General features: G+C 33.6%; 1 protein-coding gene across 1 annotated transcript in view; it reads right to left on the bottom strand.

The window, feature by feature from the left end:
- Window positions 1-4,065: 4,065 nt before the first annotated feature.
- Window positions 4,066-25,583, bottom strand: part of GPR158 (G protein-coupled receptor 158) — a 434,246-nt gene continuing 412,728 nt past the window's right edge. Inside the window, exons 8-12 of the mRNA XM_052000262.1 lie at window positions 22,536-22,674; window positions 17,283-17,388; window positions 13,258-13,404; window positions 7,256-10,466; window positions 4,066-5,632 (exon numbers count right to left, since the gene is read on the bottom strand). Coding sequence (XP_051856222.1) covers window positions 8,997-10,466; window positions 13,258-13,404; window positions 17,283-17,388; window positions 22,536-22,674 — 1,862 coding nt within the window. The 3' untranslated portion in view covers window positions 4,066-5,632; window positions 7,256-8,996. The remainder of the gene's footprint in view (window positions 5,633-7,255; window positions 10,467-13,257; window positions 13,405-17,282; window positions 17,389-22,535; window positions 22,675-25,583) is intronic.

Here is a 25,583-nt window from a genome sequence, read left to right as displayed (position 1 = left end):
GAAAGAAATAAAATTAGCAAAACTGTGTATGAACTGATTTTGAACAAAGAAAGCAAAACCAAACAATATATGAGCGATCACAATTATGTAAAAAAAGAGGAAAAAAACCAACAGTTTTGTGATTAATATAGCTTAATATATAAGCTTAATTTCAAAAGCCTTTATGACACCTTTTTTTCTTGTTAAAGAGTCCTAGGCAGTGATATAATATATAATGTGCTATTGATATGCCTTCATATGTGCTGATGTGTTTGTTTTTGCTGAGCCACAATCTTTTTTCTCCCTCAAGGAAGAGAGGTGAAGGGAATATTGTTTGGATATGACCATTAATTTTAAAGAGTATTAAAGGAGCATTATTTTTTAACAAGAAATTGTCTTTATATGGTTAAAGATATATATATATATAGCCCTGAAGCTCTGATGAAAATTCAAAGCTGAAGGTAGGTTGAGAATCATCTGATGAAAGATAATAGATGAAAAATTGAATAAGTGTTCCAAATCTGATGGTGTTAAGAGAGAAAAGAACCAGAGACAGATCTTTAAGCAACAAATACATGTGTGTGTATGTGTGTAGGAGAAAGAAGAGATAGAAAAATAAAGAATCAGAAAGGAGTAGTCAAAAGTGTTACATGCTATAGATATAAAGGAGAAGGAGTAAAAAAAAAGCCATTGAATTTAGTGAACAGGATATTAATGGTGATTATAAACAAAAAGTCTAATACAGAGGAAAGTCAGATTACAGGAGGTTAAGGAGGAGAATGGGTTATAAAAAAGTGGACATTTTATATATAATCATCTTGTTGATGTACAGAAATGAATGAGAGAAATAATAAAATAAAATGGTACCTGATTGAGTAGAAGGCTTAAGGGAAAGGTTTCATAGTGTGACAAGTACATCACACCTTGCACATTGCACATGTGAACATCCACTAACTTTTGTCTAATATTCGATTTAGTCTCACATTAGGAGAGCTAGGTTCCCAGAGAAGGTGCACCAAGTACTCAACACTCAAATTCTCTCTGGTTGATAAGGACCCTCTGGAAGTAGAATTTCTCTCTCTATTCACTGTTCCAGCTCTTAAACCCTAATCAATGTATTTATATTTACATAAACCCAACCATTCACAATAAAGAACTGTTTAGTTCTTTATTGCCTTTATTGCCTATTTACTTAACAATAAGGCAAAATCATAATAGAGCTACTCATATTAAAAAGCAAATGGAATAGCAATTATATCTAAATTTTAAATTAAAAATTGAGTAATACTCTCCAACCAACATATTCAGTTTTTGTTAGAGAGAGTAGACACACACAGAAAACTTTCCAAGAGGTACACAAGTAAGGAAAACTTGACTCAAAAACTTTAACATATTGAATCCTCTTTTTGTCGCAGGAACTTTCCATAAAACTTATTTAATGAATGTGGTTTTCTGTGTTAACAGATGCTTCCACTGCTAAACTGTGCTTATCTACAATGCCTTTGAATAATACTTCACAGGGTCTAAGGTCTCACTCAAAATAATATTCCTCTGCTCAGCTCTCCTTACGCCCCAGCAACAACTTTGGTTTATATCATTTAGTATACATCACTTAGCTGATGCAGTTCTGAACTTGTTCTAATTCCTCCTTTCTCCTTCTTTCTCTATTTCTTTGTCTCTTGTTTCTGTCTCTGTCTTGTCTTTAACCCTATTTTATCTTATGGTAGTAGCCAAGTTCAAACCTTCTGTCTATAATCACATAAATTATATTTTCTTTAATCATAAGACAGTTCTTATGTTCATATCCCTCTAGTTTAATTTAGTGTGTCACATTCAAAAATCAATAACAACTTTCTTAGAACTCTGACTCAGAATAACTCTTTTCTTAGAAATCTGTAACAAAATGCTTTGTATGAAAGCAAAGTCTCTACAATAGAATTGGGAAAAACTGAACATTTGTTAGCAGAGAAAAAAGAACAAATGAAAGGGGAGAGATTATAAAAATGTTGAGATATTCTAGGAAATGGAGAAAGAGAGAAAGGGATGGGGGGATAGAATATAAAAGGTAGAGATTCAGGAACAATTAGCAGAGTATCAATACTTTTTTTTTCTGATTGCCTTCTAGATGACAGGCTTGTTTCTGTGACACACATTGTGTTCAACTCATAAGGTGGTTCTATGCAAAAACAAAATATTCATATTTTAAATATTTTTATCTTAGCCACCTACTTCAGATATTTTTTTCTTATCTGTTTCAAGGAAAATGTGCTCACTGTTTACATGGTCCAGGATTTCATTCAGGGGTTTGCAAATGAACAGGCTCTGCTTTGTACTGTTTGCTTTTTACCACCTCCTTGGGATCAAACAGAAACGAAGATTTCTCAAATTAAATATAGCTTTATGAAACAGCAGCTAACAGCCACCACTGAAGTAAATATGCAAGAGGACTAGGTGGTATTTGGATGGCATTTGGGTTATGTGGAAGGATTTGGTTTTGATCTTTTCATGTATGGTGGAATAATGAGCTACAAAGAACATTCAGTAGAGGCGGACTGGCCAAATCCCAGGAAGCCTTGGACAGCTTTAAACTTGATGTTTAAATAAAGTGGGATTGTTTTTTAATTATGGAGAAAGGGCCTGGTAGCAGCTTATACCTCTTACATGATTTCTAAATGATGCTCCAATATATGATGCATCACGATTTTAGTTGGCAAAGGGTCTTTCAATCAAGCGCAGCTGGTAGAGAAGACTATACTTCACATATAGTCAAGATTCCCTGAATAGATTATTTATTAAGCTTGATAAAATTTCTTTTGAACATTAAAGATATCATTCTACACTGTCCTCCCAGTTTTTATCCCAAACCGTTTATACTTAAACATATCATTTTCTTTTTGTTTCAAGAAAAGGAATTCTGGGTTTTGTCAGTGTTGTTGTTGTTCTTGAATATAATCTCTTAATTGCAGCTTTGTGGACATGTGCCTCCCTTGACATGGTTTAAACACCTAGCCTGCTCCAAGGAAGAATGAGAAGATAACATATTAATCAATTAACAAGAACTTATTGATATCTACTACACACAATGCATTGTGCTTGGGAATACAGACAAGGATGAACTAATTAACTGCCCTCAAGGACCTTACATTTTTTTAAAGGGAACAGTATTTTTAATTATTTTTCTTGAAAAACATTTGTGAATATGTGTAGCATCTCACAGGTTTCCTTTCTAAGCTCCACTGGCATTTGCAGGATAGGGTTATTTTTTTCCCTAGCACTATGCAAACAAATTTTCTTCCATTGCACTCTCCATCACCAGCCTCTTAGGGACTAGTTATTATCTTTCATTTTCAAAAGAAAAATAAAAAGGGATTAACATACAGTGTGTATAGATAAATAGATACACAATAAAAGTATATTATCTATCTCTGTATTATCAATATCTATATATATATGCCATATAAGTTATGTGATAGTATATATCTGCATATACATATCTCTGTGTATTATTGACATAGTGATATTTCTTCAAGCATAAGGGGAAATTTCCTAGCAATTAAGAAACTAAAATATATATAATGAGATGCCTTGGGGAAGTAATGAATATTCAGTTATTGTAAGTTTTCTGGCTAAAGTGACATAAACATTTATTGTGATGCTATAAAGGGAACTCACACCTAACCTAAGATAATGAATTAAGTTGTCTTACAATTCTAAAATTTGTTGTGTTGTGATCCAGAAGAAAATAGTAAAATTGAAACTGAAATTGAAATAGTAGAAATGAATCCAAATAAACTGGATACTTAGAATTCCTTCATCCTTGACATCAGTGTGTTTATATCCAAAGCTCTGGTGTCAAAGACACAAATGGAATTGATTTCTTCTGAAAGAGAAAGATTAAGTGACTTGTGTAAGGTTAAATGGGCTGTATCAAAAGCAGAATCTGAGCCCAGATTCTGACTCCAGAATCAGTATTCCTATGCAAAAAACTGCTATGGACCTCAAATCTTATGTTTACTCCGCCCTACTGTTTAGAGGGAAATAAACTCAGTTGATAATAGAGAGGCACATAAAATGGGTCCAAACCAGTTTAATATAAATGTACTTTATTTCCGAGAAGTTATATTATTTACATGCTGCAACACATCACAACATAAATCTACCAAATATTTCCTGTTGGATGCTGTAGGTTGCCGGATAATAGTTTTAGAACCACAGAATAAAGTGAATAGACTTACAGTGATATTGACTCTACAACTCTCAGTAGCTATAATGCTAGAAGTCAAACGGCAGTGTTTTCTCAGTCCTACCTGTCATTGCTTGCATGCAGAAACCTAAGGAGCAAATACAAAAGTGCTGTCGATTTTCCAATCCGTATGGCCACCAAAGCGTATGATGGGTTGAGTAATTTATTCATGTCTTAAAGCATTGAATTCTTGCATAAAACATACAAGTCTATTAAGGTTGGCAAAAATCTATTTACTCAGAAACCTGGATTAGAAACAAAGGAGTGATGATGCAGCCCATACATGCACAGAAGGACAACCTAACAAATGTTTGAAACCTCGGTGTTTATTGACTTCTCGTTTTGATTGATTCTGCTAGTCAATGCTTTAACGGTTCTAGATTCTAATTCTCTTGGTTGAATATTACACTGATGGACAACAACTGTGGGTCAAAGAATGTTATATAATTTACTATGTCTCATTGAAGCCATGTATTTAGCTAGATCAATCCAATGACACGTGACTTCTTGGCTTTTGGATGAGATAAGTTGCAATGAAAATGAGGCATGTGGGAAATGACATATTGGGCTCAAACCCACTAGCCTAGGGAGCAAAGATATCTTTAAAAAAATAGTACTTTCAAGGTCATCACAAGGGCATGTCTGGAGTGATCAAGTTTGGGGGAAGGGACCATTCTATGGGGGAAAAAATAGATTCTCTTCATTTCCACTTGATCTAGGCTTGCCAACCTGAGTAAAACAACAAGCAGACAAATGATCACACAGGGCACATGGATAGCATGTAGGGCAACAGAGAAGACCCTACTTGAGGTTTGTTTCTGAACAAAAGAGCTAGGGAGACTTTAATGGTAAAGGAAGAGAATTCTTGGCTCCTGTGGTCATCCCCATAGGGATAACATTTCCCAAGAGCATCCTGTTTCCAGCTTGCAATTCCTTTGTTCCCTTGAACACATTCCCTTGAATTTTGTCCACATTCCCTGACTAAATGAAACCTAGTCATTTGGGTTAGAAATGAAAAGGACAAAGTAGGCACTTGACATACTACTATGTTTGGAACAGGCAAGGTGATGTCTGTTAAACTTTTAATTAAATTAAAATATATTTTCAAGTTTTATTTTTTCTAATAAATAACACTAAACTTATAGAGGGAAGCTACTAAAATCAACTATCCCCACAAGACAAGGCTGGGAGATTGCAATTGGTCTCTCTTGGTGTTAATCATTCAATCAGCCAACAAGCATTTATTAAGTACTTACTATGTACTAATCACTATTACTATCTCAAAGTAACCTTGAGCTTTCAGTGTAACACATGGACTTTAATTATCACAAAATAAACCCTTATATATCCTGGAGAGCAATTTTCTGGCAGTAAAATATGTATATTTATAAAAATAATATAAAATGTACCCTTTTTTTTGCTCTTCCCTACAACTGCCTTGCTTGCTTATTCTTCTGGATCTCAGTAGCTTAGGATTTTCAGCACTCTTCAATCCTATGACCATTAGAAAAGATTGACTTTTAGAAAACAGGCCATTGGAATGTTTTGTTTTGAGGCAGAGTTTTATATTTTTAGCTTCATTTCAGAAATATTACAACGGGAAGCCACAGGACATGGAACTTTCCCAGTGTTTAAAAGAATAAGAAATAACATCACCTTGTTACAATTAAAATAGATAGGTTTCTGAACCTAAAATCAAACATAAGAAATAATATTCCCTATCTGAACCAATGAGCAACTCTAAGTAAATAAAGTCTATAAGGAAGATTAATTGACTTTACATTCAATATGCATAATTAGAAAATGTTGATAAATTATGTAGATGCGAACCCAATTTTTCTTAGCAGTTCTTTAAAAAAATAACTTGAAAGTGCTATCAGGGAATATCTCCAAATCTTTCCTCTGAAAGACTGATTCCCTGGTTGTATAGTATAGTTAAAACTAGAATAATGTCTTTATTTAGAGTCTTCTCTTTCCAAAAAAAATAATTTAAAGCATCTTTTCCTCACCCTTAGCTCTTCCTGTAAATAGGGATGCTAAGTATGAAATACTGAGAGTGATAATAATGATTAATCAGAATGATTGGCTTAATAACTGGCTTGTAACAAACAATGCATAAGTTGTCCTTAACTCATTGAAATATACAGCTAAGTAGGACCATTTGATTTCCAATATCAATAGAGCTTCTGAATGCTAACATAGAAGTGCAAAACAAGAAAGATATCTTTAAAAAAATAGTACTTTCAAGGTCATCACAAGGGCATGTCTGGAGCGATCAAGTTTGGGGGAAGGGACCATTCTATGGGGGAAAAAATAGATTCTCTTCATTTCCACTTGATCTAGGCTTGCCAACCTGAGTAAAACAACAAGCAGACAAATGATCACACAGGGCACATGGATAGCATGTAGGGCAACAGAGAAGACCCTACTTGAGGTTTGTTTCTGAACAAAAGAGCTAGGGAGACTTTAATGGTAAAGGAAGAGAATTCTTGGCTCCTGTGGTCATCCCCATAGGGATAACATTTCCCAAGAGCATCCTGTTTCCAGCTTGCAATTCCTTTGTTCCCTTGAACACATTCCCTTGAATTTTGTCCACATTCCCTGACTAAATGAAACCTAGTCATTTGGGTTAGAAATGAAAAGGACAAAGTAGGCACTTGACATACTACTATGTTTGGAACAGGCAAGGTGATGTCTGTTAAACTTTTAATTAAATTAAAATATATTTTCAAGTTTTATTTTTTCTAATAAATAACACTAAACTTATAGAGGGAAGCTACTAAAATCAACTATCCCCACAAGACAAGGCTGGGAGATTGCAATTGGTCTCTCTTGGTGTTAATCATTCAATCAGCCAACAAGCATTTATTAAGTACTTACTATGTACTAATCACTATTACTATCTCAAAGTAACCTTGAGCTTTCAGTGTAACACATGGACTTTAATTATCACAAAATAAACCCTTATATATCCTGGAGAGCAATTTTCTGGCAGTAAAATATGTATATTTATAAAAATAATATAAAATGTACCCTTTTTTTTGCTCTTCCCTACAACTGCCTTGCTTGCTTATTCTTCTGGATCTCAGTAGCTTAGGATTTTCAGCACTCTTCAATCCTATGACCATTAGAAAAGATTGACTTTTAGAAAACAGGCCATTGGAATGTTTTGTTTTGAGGCAGAGTTTTATATTTTTAGCTTCATTTCAGAAATATTACAACGGGAAGCCACAGGACATGGAACTTTCCCAGTGTTTAAAAGAATAAGAAATAACATCACCTTGTTACAATTAAAATAGATAGGTTTCTGAACCTAAAATCAAACATAAGAAATAATATTCCCTATCTGAACCAATGAGCAACTCTAAGTAAATAAAGTCTATAAGGAAGATTAATTGACTTTACATTCAATATGCATAATTAGAAAATGTTGATAAATTATGTAGATGCGAACCCAATTTTTCTTAGCAGTTCTTTAAAAAAAATAACTTGAAAGTGCTATCAGGGAATATCTCCAAATCTTTCCTCTGAAAGACTGATTCCCTGGTTGTATAGTATAGTTAAAACTAGAATAATGTCTTTATTTAGAGTCTTCTCTTTCCAAAAAAAATAATTTAAAGCATCTTTTCCTCACCCTTAGCTCTTCCTGTAAATAGGGATGCTAAGTATGAAATACTGAGAGTGATAATAATGATTAATCAGAATGATTGGCTTAATAACTGGCTTGTAACAAACAATGCATAAGTTGTCCTTAACTCATTGAAATATACAGCTAAGTAGGACCATTTGATTTCCAATATCAATAGAGCTTCTGAATGCTAACATAGAAGTGCAAAACAAGAAACTTATCTTGCATAAAAACCTTGAATAATACCATATCAAACTATGATGTGAAATAATAAAAAGTCAAATCCAAATTCACAATATAAATCACAGCCAAAACCAAAGAATTTTCTCATACCAAATTATGGCCTCCCAAGCCAGGGAAAGCTTGCTGAACTTCTAGAAATGAACCAAAGTTGTAGATAGCGGGTATGTTGTAAGGTGCAATAACAATTGAGTATCTGAAGATTGCATAAACGTGTTGTGTCACGTAATATCAAAGTTATTTGCAAAAATTATACAATCTGGAATGCTTGAATATGAGACACAACAATGTACTGAAACATACATTTATAAGAAAATGAGAGCAATCAGTAATATAAAATGTATTTGGGATGCATTAAGTTAGCAGTGCTATCAAGGTTAAATGAGTAAAGTGAAAAGTTCATTTCAGTCAGCTGCTCAAGTATATAACTTTTCTTCATTTCTTAAAATTGTTTTTCCAAATTCTTTCTATGATTTAGATTCCTCCATTTGTATCCTTCAAAGGTAAATTTCAATGGGGATGGGGAAAGGTAAATCTTAAACAAATATTTCCTTTAAATACATAGTTTCCCAAAAGTCTTAGTGTTAAAATTGCACTAAGACTTTTAAGACATCTTGTATTTATACATTTTTTCTATATTATTAAGGAAATTCTTCTTTTTTTTTTAAGAGGGGGAGAGTGGGAAAATTGTTACTCTGCTATTTGTTCCCAAGGTGTCTTCCAGATCTCCAACTCCTCCACCCTTGTTGTTCCATGGTCCCTCCTTGATAAACAAGTACTCCTTGGGAATTTTTGGAATTTCCCTAATTTTTATGGGATGCTGACTCAGGGTTTCCTCCTTTCTCTTTTTCCTTTTCACACCAGTCCTCTATGGGCACATTACACTTTAAAAGCATCCCAAACCTCTTATTTGCGGGGTGTTGGTGTTTTATTTGCACTTAAAGCAGAAGAAGCCACAAAGGCCACACTTTTCTCAGCGTTTGGTAAGCCAGGGGTCTCATACTCCCAGGGACACACCTCAGCTCGGGAGCTTAAAGGCTGTTGAAAGTTATTACTTGAGTTAAAGGAGGCAGATGAAAGCACATTTCCTTCAGAGGAAGACGGAGTTTTTTTCTGGTCTCCTATTTGGTTGATATTTTCTTGCTCTGCTTTTGATGCTACAACTTTTGGGGGCAGTTCATCATATTGACCCACACAAACCTTGGCAGAAGGATGTTGATTGCCATTCTCACCTTTCCCACCGCCAGGGAGAACCTGAGTCTTAGCCTTTAAATGCTGTTTTTCTTCTTCAAAAGCATACTGTTCTGGGCTCTCCCAGGGGCAGACCTCAGCCTTGTCAATGCTTTTCTGGTTGGACTGCTGATATCCTTCAGCGGGCTTAGGCTTGTGCTGAGATTTCTCCTTTGGCTGGAGAGGAAGGTTTTTCTCCATTTCCGAAGCTGCAATGGACACATGTTTCTGGACTTTCGATTCCGAAGGCACAGGACCTGGTGTCAAGTCATAGACCTCCCAAGGACAAACTTCCCCAATGTCAAAGTTATCCTTTAACAAGCCTGGGACTGTTTCCGAATTGGGAGCGGGGGCACTCACCCGCTGCTGTTTCATAATTCCAGATTTGGGGGCTTTCCTTGGCTCTTCAGAATAAGAATTTTTCCACGCAGAATCTTTAGTCTGTATTTTATCAGGGTTCGAATGTTTTCGGTTGAACTCTTTGCCTTTGAGGGGTGGCTTGTGGGATTTATCATTTTCTTCCAAACCTTGAATTGATGTTTTCCCAGTTAAACTAAGAGTCTTCTCCTTGGCACTTGCTATAACGCTGAGCGACTTCTGTAACACGGATGTTCTCGGATGCCCTGCCTTCTTCTCGGAGCTGAGGTTGTGAGCACTTGCTGACTTACAGACCAAAGGGACTGACTCAGTGGACGAAGCCTCCATGTTTTCTGGAATCTGCTTGTTGACTTTTTTCCCTGGGATGGAGTCCACTAGAGAATTCTCTGTGGTGTCCACTTCACTTTCTGTGGGTATGCTGTTGGACTCTTCTGACTGATCTCTAACATGATCATAAGTGCTGTGGGACTTTTTTAAGGAGAAAACACGGTTTTTCAAAGACTCTTCCTTCGCCTTCACAGTGCCGCTGGATTCTTGAGGGTTTTTCCTCATTATGACAGCATTTTTGGTTGCATTATGGTCCATGACCTCTTTATCCTCCTTCGAACACTGTCTGCTGACTGTTTCTGGGATCTCAGTAATGCGCCTCATGATGGAACGGCCAAGTCCCTTTTTTGAGCACCGCTTTTTCTGGAGATGTGGATTATTCGTGATCATTTTCTTCCTTTTGTAGATTTCCAATTGAGCATAGAGTTTCTTTAGCTCATCCTGAGAAGAGAGAAAAGGGTCAAAATGAAGGCACTCAACTAAACAGAACAGTAAGTGTTAGTCCAATTAGATTGATCTGAACATTGTAAGAAAATAACACCTAAATATATCACTTTATTCCTTCTCCCCACCCCACTACGTGGTTCTATTACAAATGTATATTCAATTAAAGATTGATCTTCAAGAGAAAGAGTCCAAGGCCTCAGGAGATATGTATTCCATACTCATTTTTTTTATTGAGCACTTACCTTGGATTTCTCATTACTATGGTCATGACTGAATCAGGACCATCACATTATAGACTTTATTGATAAGATTTAACCAAGCACTTCTTTGGCAAATTATGAAGTTATTCAGAAAATGGTTCCCAAGATGCTAGATTTAGATCAGATTGAAAGGTTTCAAAAATAATATTGAGTAGTTACACAGCATATCCTCCATCCAGAAGCAAAAGTGTCCTAGCAGTTGCTGCCATTGCCTGTCATGACCAAGTCTTTAAAATATGGCCCAGAACATCCCCAGCTATCTGACAGTAAGATATAATATTTAATACTATAAAATATCTACTGATAAACTCTAATCATAAGGCTAGCATTCACCTCTCCATCCTATTCTTCCATTTATCCAGGTCATCTCATCATCTGCCTATTGCCATTATCCTGCTTCTCTCTATTAGGTTCAGCACTCCTTCACACTGGACCTGCTGGAAGGGATTTTCCTGATGCTCTAGACTATTAAAAAGTTAGTCCATCATATTTAATATTTATAGGACTGCTTGCCATCTGGGGGAGGGGATGGAGGGAGGGAGGGGAAAAGTCAGAAGTAAGTGCAAGGGATAATGTTGTAAAAAGTTACCCAGGCATGGGCTCTGTCAATAAAAAGTTATAATTGTTTAAAAAAGTTAGTCCATTAATTTCCCAGGGCCATATCCAATTTGGGAGTGAAAAGATGTGTTCAAACTAGTCCATTGTCTCTAGTCTAGTCCTAGGCACCAAACTCGCTATTCAGACATTTGTCAAGGCCATTTCACCTTCTCCTTTCCCCCACATCCCTACTTTTTTCCTCCAAAAAACAAAACTTCATTTCTTGGCTATTTCTCTCTGTGTTTTCTTACTTTATTTAATGAATAATATCTTTGAGGACAATAACCATCTCTTTTTAAATCTTTCTATTCCCTATGCTTACAACACTGCTTGGTGCAGGATAACCACTTAATAAATTCATTTAACAATAAACAAGAATCTTAAAAATCAGCAAGAACATATAGGAAACTTTATATACTTTGTGATTCAGTCAAACTTCCTTTCTTGTGTGTTTTTTCCTGAAATGGCACAATTTCCATCATTCCTTTGCATTAGATATGGATTATTCCACTTCACAAATGTTCTGCCTGGTTTCAACTCCACAGAGCAAAATGTCCCCCAGCCAGGTATTCCCTAGTGTCTTCTTCACTATTTTCCCACCTCTTTTTAGGTGTCACCTTGCCCTTTAGATTGTAAACTCTTTGAGGGCAGGAATTGCCCTTCTTTTTAAATTAATTTTATCCCAGCATTTAGCAATGTGCTAAGTAGATAATATAGTAGAACGAATAAATGTTTATTGAATTGGATTAAACATCCCCCAAGAGTGAAAAATGTTCTGCCTCCTCCTTTCTTCCTATTAGAATCTCCAAGTCTCTCCAAGATTCAGATCAAGTGCCCTTTTCTGTTTGAGGTCTTCCTTGATTCCTACAGTTGCTGTTCCTTCCTTTCCCACCTAGTAGAATGTAAGCTACTTGAAGAAAAATATTGTTATTTGTATAGTTATGCAGTAAATACTTAAAAATTTGTTGATAAATAGGTATTAGATGTTAAGGATAAAAAGACAAAAATTCAACAGTCCCTTCCCTGAAAGGGTTTACATTCTAATACTGGTAATGTGTACATGTATAAATTCTTATGGTCAAATCAAATAAAATATTTGTCACTTCAATCAAAACCAGTTGGTCTGTTAGGGTACTAACTTGGTTATTATAATGATTTTACCAGATTATAAAACTGTATTACAATACAGTAATATTTACCATGAAAAGGACTCTTCTCTTTAGAAATGTCTAAACTTCCACAAATTAGAAAAAAATTTTTTTAAAAGAAAACTTTCTGTTGAGTTAAAAGCAATGACAACACATTTTCTGATGTTTTTGCACTTTGTGTGGTGAACAAATATATATTAAAAAATATCGATCCTGCTAAAAAAGATATGATTTTTACTGAATGGGATGACTTGTTATTTACTTTTTGATTGGTACCTTTAAGTGAAGAATGTCCCATATTTGGCTAGTTATGCTGATGAAATGAATGGAAAAATTAAGTGCTAACATTTTATTTATTCCTTAGAACACACACAGGGATTTTAAAAATAAATTATTTTTGAATGAAGCATAATGAATCAAATTATTCTTTAAAAAAACAAAAATAGTTTCTCTGTTAATAAATTCAGATTTAAAAAGAGAGAGGGGAAAGAAAAGAGAGATATTTCCAAGTGTATGTATTATACTCTATTTTGATTTTAACCATGATTTGAAGTAAATTTCAAATGATCTTTGCTCTATGAAATCTTCCCAGACCATTTAGACTACAAGTGATTTCTGTGCTCTCTCTGAACTTCTAGAACAATTTCTGTTTATACCCCTCATTTGATCTAACATCTCTTAATGTTTATACTATTAATTTTAAAAATTCTTCTCCAAGATTGATGTTTCCCATATATATTGAATTGGTTTAAATTACAGAAAAAAAAAGACCAGGGTTACCCGAATATCCTCGGGATCCAGACTGTGCTCACTCCAAGCTGAATTGATGCTGCTGTTCAGATACGATCCTGACCGGCCCATGTCAAGCTCATCTTCATATGCTTCTGTTGCTATGTCATCTCTTGGATTATTGCTTGAATGTGAAAACTACAACAAGGAGTAAACATGAGCTATTAATGTGAATCCTAATTATGAACAATAAAAAAAAAGTTCTTTGAGAAGTTGGGATGAAAAAAATACTAATTTGGAATCAGAGACTTGGATTTGAATGAAGGAAGGTGAATGAGGTAGCCTGTGTATCTCTGGAGAAATTGCTTCACTTGGAAAATGATCAGGTTGGGCTGAGCCCCTGGAACAATTCTGATCCTAATTGCATGTTCCTCTGGTCCTTCAAAATGCACAATATTTCTGCTCAGCAGTTCAGAGTGTGGTATGATGGAAAAAGAATTGCACTTGAGTTATGAGACCTGAGTTTGAATTCTAACACTGTCAATTAGTATTATGTAAATTTGGACAATTTACTTTTTCCCCACACTGATGAAAATTTGGTCCTTGAGGTTTATCATCATTATGAGAGAGCCATATCTAAGTTTTCTTTTCTTGGTTCTTAGTGCTCTTATTTACCCAGGGCTTATTGTCAGAAGGAGGGTGAATATTATGATTTGCTGAGATATTGGTGGGAGTTAATAATAAATCTCTCTCTTAGGATATATTGTTGTTCTTTAGACATTTTCATTTGTGTCCAACTTTTTGTGACTCTTTTTGGGGTTTTCTTGGCAAAGATTCTGGAGGGGTTTGCCATTTTTTCTTCACCTCATTGCCCAGAGTCACTTAACCTATGTAATGTCTAAGACAAGTCTCTAAATGGTAAACTATTAGAGTAGGAAATTATAACAAATTTTAAATGACAGACAAATTGCCAATCCTCATTAGGGAAGGAAATTTTCCTATCACAGGTCTATACAAGAGAAAAAAAAACTTGTTCTTTAGAAGATTTAAAAATCAGGTTCTCCTTCCATTGATAATAATCTCATGAAACTACCACTGGAATTTGGGGGCATGAGTTAATAGACTCAGAGTAATTAAAGTCCATTACCACAAAGTCAATATTGAAAGTATGAACCAAAATGTAGCAACACAAAAACTGGATTCAGTCCCTTGCCTATTTCAGAGAGAAACAGAGTATGGAAAATGGGTCCAACATTCTGTTTCATTTGTCCAAGATAAATTATTATTCAACTTGTACAAAGCATGTACAAAGTATGATTTGCAATGCTGATAGTATTTCCCAAGTCCTCCAGTCAGGATAAAATCAAAATTCTCAAAGTATCATCACATTTTCTGGGAGGAAAACTACAATTGATAAAATATCTTATTGTCTAGTATTAGTATTATTTTAAAAGGAAAATACTAATTAAGAAAAAAAGAGATTTTAAAGCTAAGGGTCAGACTACCTTTTTATCCCTAAAAATATTCTTGACATTTTTAGAGAATTCACATTTAGTATATATGTTATTACTTCCAATTAATATTTCTGAGATTGCATGGGAAACAACTGTTAAGAGGAAAGATGAAATAACACCTTCACCAAGTTATATAGTTGCTTAAACCTATTACTAGCTTCCCATTGCTCAGAGGATAAAATCCAAATTTCTGAATCTGATGTGGACTTTGTCAACCCTCCTTCCCAATCTCATCTTTGATTGTTCTGTATGATCCTTCAGTCCAAACAGACTAGTTTCAAAATCTCTGGGCCTTACCTCCATCTGCCACTTATCTGACAAATAAGCTGTACACAACACTGCTATTCATTGTAATCTTTTTAATGTGTCCATAGCTTGTCTTTTTAACTAGTTCCCTGAGGATAGGATTATATTTTATATATCAGTTGCTATATCTATTCAGTATCTCCCACAGCATATTGCATACAACATAATCATTGGTTGCGATACTGGAAACCATTTAGTCCAAACCCATTTTTTTTTTGCAAAAGGAGAAATTAATCTCCAGATATGCTGAATGACTTGTCCAAGTTTACAAAGTAAATTACAGAAGCAGGTTTTGAAGCTAGGTTCTCTGACTTCTGAGTCAGTGTCCTTTTCACTGTCTTGAATTGACTCCATGTTGATTTGAGAGCTAGAAAGAATATTTGAGATCATCTAGCCCAAAACTTCTTAAACTGTGGTTTGCAATTCCAGTTGGAGTGACATAACTGAATGTGGGGATCATGAAATTATGATTTATTATCAGTACATGTTTGATTTGTATACTTATTTTATATATCTAAATACAGGGGTTGTGTAAGAATTTTTCAGGAGAAGAGGCCATGAATGGAAAAAGTTTAAGAAGCCCTGAAATAGCCCAACCATTTTATTTTATAGACTACCAAAATACTAGCTAGAAAAGTTGAATTTCTTGTCCAAGGCTAAAAGTCAATTCCAGAAGGACCAGGAGGAACTTCAAATACAGCATTCTTTCCACTCTGCCGTAGTGCAAATGTCACTCAAATAAACACTTGTTAATTGAGTGAAAGAGGTAGAAAAATTTATTTTGTAATTAACCAATTGTATGGTATATTACTTTTTATAGAATCATATATTTAGGGCTGGGAAGGTTGTTAGAGGTCTCCTCATTCAATTTTCACATAGTACATAGAGGCTGGAGATAAACAATGTTATATGACTTTCCCAAAATTGACATTGGTAATAAGTAGTAAAACTGAGGTACAGAGAGGCTGGAGATAAACAATGTTATATGACTTTCCCAAAATTGACATTGGTAATAAGTAGTAAAACTGAGGTTTGATTTTTTGTCTTTCTAAGTCACCATCTTAACTCTTTTTCATAATCTGAAAATGTGGGAGAATGCTATTTTACTCCATGTGTGAAGTTGCTAGTGTTAAGAATGAGAAGGACTCTCATTTTTCTCATCACTTACTCTGTTCCTCAACAAGATGCGTTGCTTTGAAAATATTATATCTCTGTTATATCTGACAACTAAAAAAACAGCCATTTTATTCTACTTTTGGGCAGACATATTCCATAATATCCAGTAAAATCTTGCCTTACTACTAAATTCATAGCAATACTCTGTAACTGTGTTATAGTAGGACTTTTAAAAAAGGAAAACTTTTTTTTGTGTTACTAATTGATAAAAATAATAATGTCCACCCTAAAGTAAGCATTTAACATGCAAATATGCATTAAAATTATTGAATGCTAAATGCATAACTAGTCATTACACTTAGTTATCTTTGTCACATTCAGGCTTTTTCCCCCTTAATCCTTGGAGTAATATAATTTGATTAAGTGTATATGTGATCTCTACTCATAAAATTATGACACCAACTTATATTAACTATATACAAAAATTAATCTCACTAATTTTCGATTACAGTGTGTATGAATCCACATGATTATGTGTTTCTGTGGCTCCTAAAATACTTGTTAAAGTAGAAACATTAACAACCATTTTTATGATAATAACCCAAGGCACAAAAACCTTTGCTATTGAAGATGTCTTAAGTCTGGAACAGAAAAGCATTTTTTAAAAATACTAAGTAAAATGGTGCAACTACCTTATATTTCAGAATTCTTGGAATCATACTCTGGCCTTCCCTGGTAAAATCCTGTATATGTATAATTATAATTATTTATTAATTGTATATAAATTCTAATATTATATAAAATTTACATAATTTACATTTATTCTTAGAAAAATATTGTCATTTGAAACCACAAGAGATATGAAAAAATCAAGAGTTCCTAGAAATCACTCTCAAAAAAATCTCAGTGATTAAACTAAGGATTATACTTTGAGATGCATTAAAATTTAAATATAACAAGGCATCAAAATGTGGGAGAAGTCCTCGATAAACTAATTGTCAATTTTGTCAAAGTAAGTGTTTTTTCTCCTCCCCATCCTACCCCATTTCTACTTCTACATTTAATGACAAGAAATCATTCCAAGTTCTTTCAAAGTAGTGAGTGCCTTTTTTTCCATAGAAAAGGAAATTAGAAAAATACCTTTGGAATCAAAAGTAACCCAATGGTGACTGTCACAGTCAAATGGGTATGTGCAAAAAATAGCATCAGCATCCAGTCAGACTGAAGTTTTGAAGCAAGAACAAATCTGAAATCAGAATGTATAGAGTTAGCAATCACCAAAACTATGACTCAAGAAGCTAAGCACTTCATGACCTTTTCCCCTCTACATAGCCTATAAAATTCAATTCATGATAGTCTTACTTAATGAAGATTCTGATGTGTAATTTCTAATCTTAGAATGACATTTCAATAAACATGAGCACATTTGCAGATTTTTCTAAATACAGGAAATCAGGATGTTTTACTCATTAATTACCTCTTACTTTTCAAAAAATAATGAATTCATATTATAATTTTCCATTAACTTTCAATAGGATGCTATTACATTATGCCCCAGTTGCATCTGCAAGGTGAAGGTGGGGAACAAAGGAGAATCCAAATGAATTACATATTATTAACTGGTAGTTTCAGAAACTCCAAAATGAGAGGCTTTCATGGATGGCCAATTTTAGAATAAAGCAAATCCAAATAACTCCTTGATTAAAATATTCTTTACTAAATTAAAGTCATTGAAAAATGCTAATCAGAATAAAGCAGGGAGAGAGCTGGTGGTTATCTGCATTTGTGTGTTTCCCAAGATTTAAATGGCAACCAATGTGATACATGAATGAATGTACTATCAGTTTGCAATTTGCAAGATTTTTTAAATGTCAGTATTCAATGGAATTTTGAGTACTTCAGTTAACCAGATTTTTTTTTCCATTTCAGTTTAAATATTTATTTTTTTCTAGAAACACATACAATTATGATCCAGGAAAACATACTGAAGTTATTGGCTTGGGTGCAGTATTTGCTACAGCAATTTGGGAAAATTCTCAAGTTAAATCAACATCTGCAAATACAAAGTATTTGCCTATTGCAATACTTCAGTAATATCAGAATGGTTTTAATAACAATAATTTTGTCTTTGGACCTCCCATTTTAATATCTCTATATGTATAGCTATTTATTCAAGAAGATTGGATGTAATAAAATTCTGACTACCTTCTTGGCTGCTAGATACTCTTTTTCAGGGACATAGTACTAAGTATCAATTTGGGCATTTAGGGGAAGAAAAAAAATATTTTCAGGGCAAGTATTCTTGTTTTGTTCTCACAGGATTACAGGATTTTAGCTCTAAAGCTGGAAAGGACCTTAGAAGCCCTCTAGTCCAATGAACATCTTTTATAGATGAAGATACTGAAAGCAAGAGTGAGGAAAAGCCCTGCCCAACATGACACAATGGCAGAGGTGGGCTTGAAACTCAGCTCTAATGATCCCACAGCTCAGCCAACCTTATTAAGCAACTTTCCATTATACAAAACTGACTCTTAAATTCATGAAGTGAATACAATACAAGAAATAATTCAATTAAATTGAGCTAAGTGAAAGTAGGAATTCATTATCATTAGCATCCATGATGCTGGAGTACAAATATTAAATTTTTGTGTTCTTCAAATTTTAGCAGCCTATGGCAAAGGCTTCATTGTTTTATCCTAGGATATTTGAGAAGAGAAACTCAAAAATATACAAGTATAAAGTTGCCAAATTTTAACTTCCATATTCATCATAAAAATAATTAGCATTTATATTGGGTTTTGAGGTTTGACAAGACCTTTACAAACATTATCTTATTTTATCCTTATAACAATCCTGTCAATTAACTGCTATTATTTACTCCATTTGTACAGATGGTAAAAATGAGGCACATAGAAGTGAAGTGACCTGCCCAAAGTAACACAATAAATATCTAAAGTAGGATTTGAATTCCAGGTTTTTCTAACTCCAGGTCCAGAGGTCCATTCACTGCACTACTTAGAAGGGTCTATATATATTTATGTGGAGATCTAGATGATATGATTTCTGATACCGAAGACAATGAGATTACAGTTAAATGCTTTAAGATTAATGAATCAAGATTTTTTTTTAACTTGCAAAGCAATGGATCTGAAATTTAATACATTTCTTTAAGGAATAATTATCTATGTGTGTGTATACATACATATATACATTTACATATATATATGTGTGTGTGTGTATTCATGTAATTCTTAATTATACATTAACTCATCATATAACTTAAAAAGGAGAATCTCCTACAAACATGCTTGATGTAACCAAATAAGATTATAAGACAAATCTTTTGATGATGATGATGATGAGGCTTTGAAGACTGCAGAGTCTACTTAGAAAAATTTCAAGTCAAGATTGGGTCTTGTCATGGATTTCTGAGTTTCCTTTTCCCAGTTAAGTTGAAAATATTTGCTACAGACCTTTAATTCATCCTACTCCAGCTTTGGCTGAGAGCCTAAACTATAGAAATGCTTAGCTAAAGATAAATCAAAAGATAAGAAGTTGGGAAGAAAAATAAATCCCCAGCTTTCCCAAAGTTAAGTAAAATCAGTACATCAGAGGAGAACAGAAAGAATAGAAAAAGCAGGACACAATATGTTATGATTTTCTCCATTTTTTTCTGAAGTAAAGAATTTGATCCAGGTTTGTCTTTCTTCCTATGCTTTCACAAATTTTCAATAGAAACTCATGTAAGATTTGAGGTCAGAATATCTAGCTGTAGTAATGAGTTTTAAAATAGACCCCAAAGGAATACAAGTGTTGGTTATATTGATAAAAAATAAAATTGTGGCCATTATATTAGAAACACCATTCAGTCACACTTAATCTTTAGAAAAGATGATTCAGATGGAAGGAACAGATTTAAGTTGTTTTTTGCTATCTGCTTCCTACTCTGGGACTTCACAGAAAATATGGACATGGTCTATTTGTAGTATAGCAATCCCCATGATAAAATGGCTTGTAAATTCATATATGTATACATATATTTTCTTAAATTATGACTATAAGTTAAGTACATATTTATATGTACTTAATATATATTAATATATCTATTTATAGTACATAATAAAATCCAATCAATGCATTTAATTTATATTTGTATGAAATCCTTTTAATTGTTTAGACTGACTTGCTTTTTAATGAATGACATTAGGCAAGTCATTTAACTTTTCTGATCCTATTTTAATGAAGAAAGAATGGAATCAATAATTTTTAAGCTTTCTTCCAGATCCAAAGCTACAAAAAAAATCAGCAGTGAACATAGATAGAAGACCTTCTGTGTGCCAGGAACTACTTATAAAATGAATAGTATATGTGAAAGTGTGTTTCCAATGTGAGAGTTACTGATTGGAATGAATGATCTCTGAGGCATCTAGCCTGAGATCTGAGCCAATTAAGTCTTTAACATTAATTTAGTTAAATTGAGAGTCATAAATGCAGAGCCTTTTCCTTCATTTAATGTAGATATGTCAAAGCAAATACCTGAGCTTCCCTTTGGCTATTTAGCATCTGAATTGTTGTCTACTGGGATGACATGTTTCAACCAGTGATGGCTTAGCTCTCCTTGACAGGGACTAGGAAGATGTGCTCATCCACAGAGTTTATTGGAAGACAAGGGCTTTTTGGATCTAGGAGACTCTGAACTACAGTTTAAAATATTGATCAATTGTAGAAATAAAGGACTGAGTAGGTGAACAAAGACTAGAGAAGAGAAGAGGTCTACCCTTGCTCTGCAAGATCATGGACCATTCTAATCTTTGAACCTCCACTATATTTTATTATGTTCCAAGCATTGTGGCTAAGGACTTTCACAATTATTATTTCCTTTGTTACTTGCAATAACTCTATGAGATAGGTGCAATCATTATACCCATTTTACAGAGGACGCAAACAGATGAAGAGTGACTTGCCCAGAATCATACATCTAGAGAGTGTTTGAGGTGGAATTTGAATTCAGATTGTTCTGATTCCAGGTCCACCTTGAATATGATATATGTAGGATAAACGTTTGTTGTGTGAAAAGCAAATCACTGATTAGAAAAAGGAAAAAAATCTCCATATCTCATACAATAAGATTTTATCAAAATTTTGGTTTTTTAATAGAATTGAGTATTTTTTTGGTACTCTGAAGTAAAAACCTTAGAGGCGAGTTAAGAGATCACAACTGTTAGTCAGCCCTGAAACCAAACATGGTTCACAGAATTTTAAAGCTAAAAATAACCTTAGAGATTATCTAGGGCATGGGATTCTTGACCTTCTGCCCATTAATAGTATATTTGAGTTCAGGTCTGGCTTTTGACACTTACTGACTATAAGACTATGGCAAGTCATCTAATATCTTTAAGCCTCAGTTTCTGTATTTGTAAAATGAGAAAATTGTATTTTTTAAAAATTATTTCAGTGTCCAAAAATATAATACTATGCCTAAAAATCTTCATTTTAAATATATCTTTCTTTTTTCAGCTATTTCTCTTTTCAAGATATTTCAATGAGAAATAATTTTTTTCACCACTATTTTCTGGACCTCAAAGTAAAGAATTGGGAGTTTTTAGGCAGCTTTACAACAGATTCATTTTGAAACTCACATTGAAGATTGCATTCATTTTCCAAATGTTGAACAACTATTAAAATCACATACAAAGGGACAAATCCTAATAAAATGACTGATAGAAATCACCCTTTGTTCACTTCACAATCAATAACTCCCACCTGCACCAATTTTATTTCCACCTCTGGACAAAACATGCAACACCAAAGGAAGAGGAATTAGGCTACATTCTTTTATAAAATAAATACATGTGCTGTTGAACAAAATTGTACATAATATTTGGCTCCTAAGGCCTAACTCTTCAATATTAGTTCATTCAAGTACTGAATGAGATGTTCTCTCCTGTAGCAATCAAATGTACACAAACCAATATGGGTGTATGTAAATATTTGTCAAATAAAATTTGGGAGCTAGATACCGGTGTCCAGAACATGCATGAAAATAGATAACAATAGTTTATCATCTACATCAACCATAAAATATTCACTAAATATATTGATTTATCAATATTTTCAACACAGAAAGAGAATCATGACAGGTTTCAAAGAAGAAGATAATGAACATATCAGGAAAAGCTAATTAATTAGAATAAAGAGTATAGCTATATTGTGTACATTTCCCATTTCTAGGGAAAGAAAAATTAAAGCAATCCTTAACTTTAAAAATAATACATAGCTTTCTTAAAACTTTCCATCAAGAAAATTATCCATTTTTTGACATTTAAATTAGAGCAAGATACAGCAGAAAAAAAATAATAAAACCGTTAAGTACTCAATTTAAAGATCACTTGCCTAATTGTATGGAATATAGCAGAGATAATGAGCTCATTGTGAACTGCAACAGCCATATAACGTGGCTCATGAAATGCTGATGGGACTGTCCGCACTGCATAGCAGAGATAAACACCCCACAAGAGGAATAAAAATTCAGCTGTAAAAAGAACAAAAAGAAATGATTTGCCATTAGTTTTGTAAAATGAACCAGAAAATAAAGTCGAAGTTACTTAGCATGCATTTTAAAGTGTGTATATAAGATATATATATCATTTATTAGAATGTCATAGATCACCCACTTAGCTATAATCCTAATAGACTTAATTCACCATCACTCAATATACCAAAGATGTTTTTTTCTTTATTTACTCAAGATAATGGACCCCTAGATAGATCAACATTTCTTAACATATAGAAAGATGGTAGAAATTGGAAATTTGATGGTGGATGGGCTGAGAAGCCTGGCAAATTTCTTAACCAAGACTTTTAAGACTGCCGGAGTCTACAATACAAAAGATTGTTTTGGTAATTCTGATTGGTCAGATTAAATGTTAAAATAATTAAGTCAGCCAGCTTGCTAGGTTGAAAATTTATTTTTAATACTGATGACAAACCATTGAAGTTTTCTAAACAATAAAAAAGAAAGATTATGATTTGAAATTCCCACTGAACACAGCAGAATACTCTTATCTAGAAAAAAAATCATCAGATTTTCATAACTTGGAGGTTGAAATGCTAATCTCTATATCCATGAGCCAAGCTTTATCACCTGTCAGAACCCTGGAGTTCTTTGCTATCACACATAGCAGTCAGGAAAAAGTTCTTCCATTTTCTGAAAATTCACTAAATAAAGGGTTTGGATAATAATATGGAATCTTAACTCTGGCCAGAAACTGAAGAAAAGAAAAACTTCATTGAGATTATTCAGTAAGATTTTGTTTGTATCAAGATTATCCTTGACCTGAAGTGTACTCCATTGTACAAGGGGAATTACTATGCTGCATATGCTACCAGTCCGTACTTGCCCACTGCTTTTGATTTTATTCCAATTTCTCCAAATACCCAGACTTGGAACCTTAGTTATTTCTGACTCCTTTCTTTTCTTAATACCTAAATCCAATAGTTTTTCTTTTGAAATGTGCATATTTGTATATTCTTTCTATTGCTACCACTCCTAATCAAATCCTGGTCTTTACCTTCTCATTCTATATAATCTTCTGGTTATTCTGACTCTATCCCTTTAAACTATCCTGCATACAAACCTAACATGCCTTGAAACATTTTACTGATCGTATTTCTCAAGGCCTTTTCCTAGAGTTTTCACTTCAAATAGGTTAACCTCTCACTTAGTTCAATTGCTCCCACCTACAGACCCTTATCTAGCATAGCCTGAGTCCTATGCAAGAAGCATATATGAGTCTGTATGATTGATGTCGAGGTTTTCTTAGATTCAAAGATCTGTAGACAATTGCTTGGATAACTTAGTCAAATGCAGACTCCTGCCTTGACTTACAATATTTGAATATTTCCTGAATATTGACTATTTGAATGAACCCTGGTCAAATATTCTGACCCATTGCTTCCACATGTCAGCAATTCTCCTTTCCTAATTATTAGATAAGTCATTTGTCCACATTTCCTTATAAGGTTAATGCCTAATCCAAAAAATCCTATCTCCATTATCCCCAAATATTTATTTAGTGTTTACCATGGGTTGTTATGATCATTTTCATAGAATACTAAATAATTAATAGGTCTCAGAGTTAGAAAGAACTAAATTAAAAATCCACATAATCAGGCAAATCATCAAATCTCTAAATAATTCACACAACTCCCTAAGATTATTTTCAGAGCAAATCCCAATCTGCATTGGTAGAAGGAATTTCTCATCAAAAAATCCTCTATGCCAATGAAATCATAGATCATAGTCCAAAAAATATGCCAGGCATTGTTCCAAGTCTTGAGAAGTTAGTAAACATCAAAATCCCATGTTAATATAGAAAATATTTTAATATATGACAGTTACATTGTCAGACTATTTTCTATCAGTTATTGCTGTACTTTTCTATAAACTCCTTAAACTGAAGATAAACTAAGGGAAATATTCAATGGGTTAGTTATTATTTGACAATGAAGAGCTACTTTTAAAATATACAATCTAAAAAGACTTCTCATAATAGTTAAGCTCAACATTAAAATCATTTCATTAGCAACACCAAACAATGCATTCTAGTTGAGAAACAATCTATTATTCAAGGTAGCAATTAGATAGACTAAATGTAATATGTAAAAGTTGTACTTGAGTAAAAAAATCAGTTTTGTATAATTAACTTCAGACTAACACTGCAATTTGTAAAGAAAATATGCAGATGTTACTGAATTTTGCTATATTATTATGTGGGAGTCGAAATATGTGTTGTGCTTCTGTTTTTTTGTTTTTAATAATCTTAACATTTTTGGTTAAATGATCCTGATGGGTGGTTTGGGTACATTAAAAAAAGAAATGAGTTTATTTTTAAAGATGCCCAAAAAAGGGTATGGGAATACCTCTGTGAGGGGGATTTTAAACTACAAAGAATTACATACTATTTTTAAAAATATTTTGTTTAGTTTTTTTAATGCCATGAACTGAAACTTCAATTCATCATGAGACAAACTGTGTCATCCAATTAATATTGGCCTTTGACCTGCCCCATGAACCTCCAAGTTCATATATAATCATTTAAAAAGGAGAATAAAGAACATCATATATCAGAATCGGAAGACAAGTTGAATCTTCCTGTTGTACCCCATGCTTGTCCAACTATGGTGTGCTGTGGTGTATTGTTATATGGTAATTCTTTAAAAGTGAAAACTTTGACATTTATCTCCTTCCTTTCCTTCTCTGATGTCAGAACATCACCATCACCATCTTGATCACTATGGCCTAAGAAAAACAATAAATGACTCTTAAACCGGAGTCTTTCTAATCTTTTAACCTTAACTATCATGTTATGAAGCACACCCTGTAAAATGCAGCCAGAATTGAAGACACAGGGAAAAACCATTCTTCCCACCACAGTTCTC

This window comes from Antechinus flavipes, chromosome 5, assembly GCF_016432865.1.
Source record: "Antechinus flavipes isolate AdamAnt ecotype Samford, QLD, Australia chromosome 5, AdamAnt_v2, whole genome shotgun sequence".
In the NCBI taxonomy this organism is placed as follows: Eukaryota; Metazoa; Chordata; class Mammalia; order Dasyuromorphia; family Dasyuridae; genus Antechinus; species Antechinus flavipes.
This window is presented reverse-complemented; position numbering and strand designations above follow the sequence as displayed.